The 6,454-nt window shown below is 46.2% G+C and overlaps 1 protein-coding gene across 1 annotated transcript; it reads right to left on the reverse strand.

Moving 5' to 3' along the window:
• Nucleotides 1–3,607: 3,607 nt before the first annotated feature.
• LOC119659690 (serine protease snake-like) lies at nucleotides 3,608–5,207 on the reverse strand. Its single transcript, XM_038067943.1, has 5 exons — nucleotides 5,040–5,207; nucleotides 4,746–4,934; nucleotides 4,407–4,677; nucleotides 3,893–4,337; nucleotides 3,608–3,833 (listed from the first exon to the last, which is right to left on the reverse strand). Exons 1-5 carry the CDS (start codon nucleotides 5,104–5,106, stop codon nucleotides 3,660–3,662), a joined length of 1,146 nt encoding a protein of 381 aa, XP_037923871.1. The 5' UTR covers nucleotides 5,107–5,207; the 3' UTR covers nucleotides 3,608–3,659.
• Between the last annotated feature and the right edge of the window lie 1,247 nt (nucleotides 5,208–6,454).

The raw sequence follows: 6,454 nt of genomic DNA on the forward strand, positions 1-6,454 counted from the left end.
ATCGTCGTTAAGTGGATGTCCGAGATGCTCTCTAGGGTGTTCAGCACAAAAGAGGTGAGGCTGATTGGTCGAAAGTCCATCGCGGATGCATGAATCTGCGTGCCCGCTTTCGATGTGAAAACCACTCGTGCGCGTCTCTAGGACTGTGGTACGTATCCTAAAGAAATGCAGCTCCGGTAAATCTCAACAAGCCACGGCGCAACCCTTTCCTGCTGCTTCTGTAGCATGATTGGCATTATGCGATCTGGACCTGGAGATTTATATGCGGAAAAGTTGTTTATAGCCCAGCCGATCTTATCCTCGGTAATTTTGATAGTCTTGCACAGCTGAGGTGGTCGCAAACCTTCCAAGCAAGGTTCTGATTCACAGTCCTCCTCGCTGGCGGAAAAGTGCGTTTAAACCAGCAGTTCTAAAGTTTCACTAGAAGATTCCGTCCAGGAGCCTTCCGACTTTTTAAGAAAGGATGAGCTCTTATGTTCCTTGGATAGAATCTTACTGAGCCTCGCAGATTCACTGGTGCTTTCGATGTTCTGACAATAGTCTAACCAAGACCGCCTCTTAGCGGTCCTGATGGCCGACTTGTACTTCTTCAGGCAGTCCTTGTATGGCTGCCAATATTTATACCCGTAGCAGATGTTGAAGATATCCCTGGTCAGTTTCCTGAGGCTGGAGAGATCTTCGTTTGAGCACCGTGGCAGTGTCTTTTGCTGTCCTTAGTAGGGCACGAGACTTTAAAGGCGGTATAGAATGACTTTTCCAGAGCCTCGACCTTTGTCTCCAGTTTGCCTGTCATGCCAATCTTACCAATTTGCACACCGGAGAGTTTGTTCTTAATTACTTGACCAAACTTCCAGTTGATCTTCCTGGGGTCTCTGAAGAGTTTGGAGACCTCTGCGGCAAGATCTAGACCGAAAAGTATCCAACTGTGATCAGAGAAGGATCTTTGGTCAGACATTCTCCAATCCTCCACCCTAAGAATGCCATTGTCGGTTATTGGGGTGATATCAAGAATCCCCTCCCAACCGTCACAGTTCTCCGAGCAAGGGAAGTGGAAGATTAGTGTACTGTCGCTGCTACACACCGATAGGTTTGAAGTAATAATAAAATCAAAGAATGACTGACCTCTCTCGTTGATTTCCGAGCTGCCCCAAAGCGTATTCCTTGCGTTGGGGTTGCAGACATTCAACAGGTTAGTCTTCTTGTTGCTATGGTGTTCGTCAGATGTAGTTCTTCTGGCGGAGCTGATCGGTCGTCAACCATATAAGCCGAGGAAATATACACGCTCTCTGCCCCTGCCTGCTCCAGCTTGATCACGACTAAGTCGCTGGAACTCAGGTCCGGAGACAGAAAAGCGTGCAGACTCTTCCTCGTAAGAATACATGATCTAGGGCTGTCCTGATCAGCGTTTCCTGTACTGTGGAATAAATTAAAATATTTGGTTTGGAGCCCTTTGATGGTTTGGTCGCCTCCGACGCAGAGTTCCTGATTTAGTGATATGTCGATGTCCTCCTCTAGGAGGAAGACAAGCAGATTAGCCGAGGCGCACTTCGAGTGCTGCGGATTTTTCTGCGTTATCTTCAGCATGATCTGCTTGGGTGGGGGTTCGTCAGTCTCCGTCGGATCGTCGATCGTCATCTCCTCCAACAGTTCGTTGGCGGCGTCGATTGGATCTAGCTCGTCGTCCGGTTTTGCAGAGCGGAAAACTTTTACCTTTGCATTCCTGATTCCGAACCACACTTTATAGTCGGCGTTTTTCAGTGCATAGGCAGTCTTCGTTTATACGGAGTAGTAAGGATTGATTATTTGTCTGAGGTTCCTCCTCCTTGACAACAACCCAGTCGTCCATGATAATCCCGGGCTTTTGAAGGCGCAGGAATTGGACGAGCTTGTCCTTATCCATGCGGTTCTTCGGCAACTAGATGCGAGCGACCGGTCTCCTGGGAATTTCGTCGTAAGGGATGACATTGAATTTTACGCCCTCCCAGGCGTCGTTGGTCTTAGCGACGCACCAACCGAGAAAGTCCCTAGAGAATTGGTCTTGACAAGCTTTAACGTGGAACCCACGGACTACCTGAGAGAAATCATAGCAGAAGATGAATCCCGTGTGTTTGCCTTCGGTGTCCAGGAGATGCTCAAAGATCATCGCCAACAGCTTGGCCTCAAAACTGGTCCTCGCGCCCGCTAGCAGAATTACCACCCGTAAGTGTCCCACTGGATCCTGGTTGCTTCGCTAAAAGGTTTCGCAGTTCGTGGCCCGTCGGCTGACTGCTGCTGCGCACTTTTCTTCGGATGTTGTTTAGCGTCTGAGCTCTTGCCCACTCTGCTCCGCTTCTGATCTTGTTCGACCTCATCTTGACATCGATTGCATTTGAGAGCAATGGGCTTCGCCTTCTGCTCGTTTGCCAGGCGTTTGCTATTGTATTCCTCAACAATCGCCTGGTATTACCGAGGCCTTTTTCATCCCGCTCGTCAACAGTACCGGCCTTCTTATTCTTAGCAATCTTGCTGAGAATATGCATGACCTTCTGGTACTGGTCCTTGAACAGTAGACCTCCGCTTCTTAATCAGTTTCCGGCGACCGACGTTCTTGTTGGTTTCCACTTTCCAGGGATCCCGTGACGTTGAGGGTTTCGGGTTAGGAATATTATGTCGGGTACTCGCTACATCCAGTTTGCCGGCAATGGATTGCAGGCTGGAAGCCACTAGTTCGTCTAACGCCTCGAGAGGTCCCTGCGGTTCGTTTCAGCACAGCGGTGCTGCGGCTTGCACCGAGTGTATTGGCCACGCAGCCCTCGGCGTATGCTGTTCTAACCTGGCTTGGGATCCAATTAACACTTTCTCCGGTGCAGGGAGGACGATCTCCGGACTGTTGCTTCGGTCCATCCCCCCATCAGATCTACTTGCCCCTAACAAATAACCAGAAGACAAGTAGACCCTCGTCAGTTGGATGAGCCTACTACCAGCCCGGCCCTATGCACTCTTGGCACGTCCAAAGCCGGTTTCCAGCGGCCACCACGAGGAGGTCGGGTGAGAACTTGCTGAATTATGCAACTTTAACCTGAAACATAATCAGACCAGGCCGTCTCCAAATGCGTACATGTGCATATTCCTACGCATCGGTCAAGCATTCCCTTATCCGCATCTGACAACTCCGCAAAAGTCTGCCTGTCTGTCTGTATGTTGGTCACACGAACTTTCTCGGAGACGGCTATAGCGATTGACATAAAATTTGGTGGAAAGGTGGGAACTGTGAACGCTCACGGATACAGGGAGTTGCATCCTTTTACGGTGAATTTAAGGGGAGGTCCACATGCATATAATAGGGGGGTATACATTTTTTTTCACCAAATATAGTCATGTGGGGTATCAAATTAAAGGTCTCGGCTTGTACTTTCCAAACCCCAACTCTTGCCACGTGACAACGTCACTTAAGGGGGAGTACTGAAGAGGTTGCTGTCAACTTCTCACAACACTTAGTGTCACAGGTTTCGGTGGTTGACCTTTGGTGCTTGCTTTTGTAGAGACACTGTGAACGCGGGTTGAAATTATATATATCTCGTTATTTTTAAGGTATAATACATATTTAATAAAGGAAATAAGCTTCGTAATGTAGAGCGTTTCGTCTTTATTATCCACAACTTTGCCGCAATTTTACAAAATCACCGCTCTCCCCAGACAGTCTTCTCAATCCAATCTAGGTACGAATAGACTCGACTATGGACTTCAGGGAGATTCTGCGTATTACACGGAGCCCCAAACGAAGTGACTCCAATTATGGTCTGCATACAATATATATCCTTATGATAAACCTGCAGCGGACTGCCACTTTCACTCTGGAACAGTTTATGGATATAAATTAATTGAGAATTAATTCAAAAAAAGTTTTTCTTACAATGCATCCACCTTTGGTCATAATTCTTGAACCGTAACAAATTTGCGTTTGATCACGAATACCTTCAGGCATGCGACGATTGATTCGACTACTGTACGTCGAATTGCATTCTTCGTGGCTAAATTTTTCAAGGATTTGCTTCATCAAACGTTGTGGTCCTGGTCTCATTCGATCTGCGAGACCCCACCCCAACAGGATTGCTCTTTTGTCGGGTTCTTCGAAAACTGTTGGTAAGCACGCCGGTCGAATGTCTGGACTAAGTTTCACCTTCTTATCCAGCTTTATTGGGCCGATATCGTTATACACTGAAGGATATTTGTAATCAGGATGAGCAAATAACTTGGATATTCCAAATCTTTCCGCTTTTGCATGTTCTCTTGACGATGTTTCATCTTCATTTTCTGATTCAAGGTCTACTTCACCCAGGAGGACGTATTTTGGTTGACTAGAAACAATGAATGTACAATTTAGAAGTATTGGCAAGGGAGGTCATGTTCGAGGAAACGCTACTTACGACTGTAAAGGACTATGTAAACAGTGAGCTGCAGTCAACACATATTGGTCACTAATCAACGATCCGCTGCACAACCAAGCAATATTGTTATCATCTTCGTACCCAAGCAGGGCCATGTGAGGAAATTCTCGCGGGAAGGCGTGGTCGCCCACTGGTATAAGAAGCACTTTGTCATTGCCACATCCATCTACTTTGATCCTCTCAGTTTGGCTGGTAGTGGACAGTGGTCTGGTGTGATATTCAAAGACAAACTCAGCGTATTCTCTGCATTCTAGACATAGATGTAAAGCAACCCGCTTAAAACTATTTGTTCGTTATATGTTAAAAGGTCGTGCTTACTGCGTTGACTAATAGTAGAGTTTTCGACCTTTCCCGCTGATTCATCTGGACAACAAACCACTTCTTCTTTCCCGTCAAATCCACATCGGACATATTGGTCTTTCTGGCGAATATTCGATATTACGGCGGGACAATCCGTAGCGAGTTTGCAAGTACCAGAGTTAGCGTTGGAGGTTTGACATACCCCCCTTGTGAAGAATCAAGTTAACGTTCAATTGATCTGATCACGGATCCATGTGATGTTAGTGTTCTAAACAGAACCCTGCCAAAGATGTCCAAGAAGGTTGCACTTACCAAGATGTTGTCCTAGGACAGTTCCATAAAACACTAAACTAAACGAAAGGATCAGACAGAAAGCCATAGTTTTACGCTCCTTCTACAAATAATTCTTGAAATAGCACAATCGACTTAGAATAAAACCAAACCAGCTTTGGGGACAGCTTGCTGCTGAGTGCAAATCAATCGCCATTCAAGTGGGTGAGCTGATAGAACCCAATGTCATTATATATAGATTCTGATTTCCCAACATAAGGTCTGCTTAGTCACTTGGAAATTACGACGATAATTAGAGGCGAATGTTTACCAAGCAATGTTGAAGTGAATTCTGGGAAGCTGGGAAGCAGATGAGATAGATGCAACGGCATTCAAATATTCTGGTCGTCTGAACAACAGGTTTTGCTGCAATTTAGAGAACTGGTTATCAGTTGTCAAGATCTTACTGGGATTTCCTGTATTTGTGGTAGTTAAGCTGCAATCTTTTCGTCATATCAAACCCTCTTTCGTATTGGATGCGTCTAAGCAGGAGTAAAAAAATGCTCTAGTATTTTTCCCTAAAAATTTTGTCATCGAACGCATGAAACCATGCATGAAACCCCGGAAAAGCCTGCTGAATCACAGCAATAGTTCAACTACCAAACTCTATCTTCACCTTCACGTGGTGATCGCTGGGAGTCCTTTTTTAATGAAAAACTGCTGATGGAGAGCGATGAAGGCGAATCTCCACGCCTAACAACGGGAAAAATTGTACCAACTGGTGGTCTAAGTAAGGGGTTGGGGAGGGTTGACAACCTTCCACGGAAAACCAACGTCACAAAGCCACGAAAGGAGCCGCAGATTGGATGGATTTTAAAACAACGAAGCCAACAACGAAAACGGAATAACGATTTGCACATTTTTTCATGGAATGTACGCCCCTTGCACAGATCGAATGTTGCTCAGCAGCTAGCCGATACCCTGTCAAAATATAAGGCTGATGTAACAGCCTTAAAAGGGATGCACTGGATAAGGACCGGTTTCCTGAATAAGAAAAACAACACCCTATATTATAGCGGCCTATATTGACTAATCTGGTTTGAGATGATCAGATGACCATCGTGAGTCGCCGAAGACCACCAAGAGGGCAGAGCTATCCCGAAACCTAAAAGAAGTTGGCTAAGTCGACCATGAAGGTCTGCCTGCAAATACTGGAGTTCCATCAAAACTCTCTGTCGACATGTGCTTGGACCCCTCTGTGGTAGCCAGGCCCGGGAATATGGAGGGGTCCGTTGAGCGTTTCGATCTCTCACGTGTGGTTCTCAAAATTCACGTCCCTATACCGATACGTGAGCCCGCAAAGGATCTCGCATGCAATTAAGCAAACAAAGGGGATTCGCGACGCCCAATGAGATAAATCAAAACGCGAGCTAAAATCTGAAAAATAAAAAAAAGGA

Source organism: Hermetia illucens, chromosome 6 (assembly GCF_905115235.1).
Source record: "Hermetia illucens chromosome 6, iHerIll2.2.curated.20191125, whole genome shotgun sequence".
NCBI classification, from domain to species: Eukaryota; Metazoa; Arthropoda; class Insecta; order Diptera; family Stratiomyidae; genus Hermetia; species Hermetia illucens.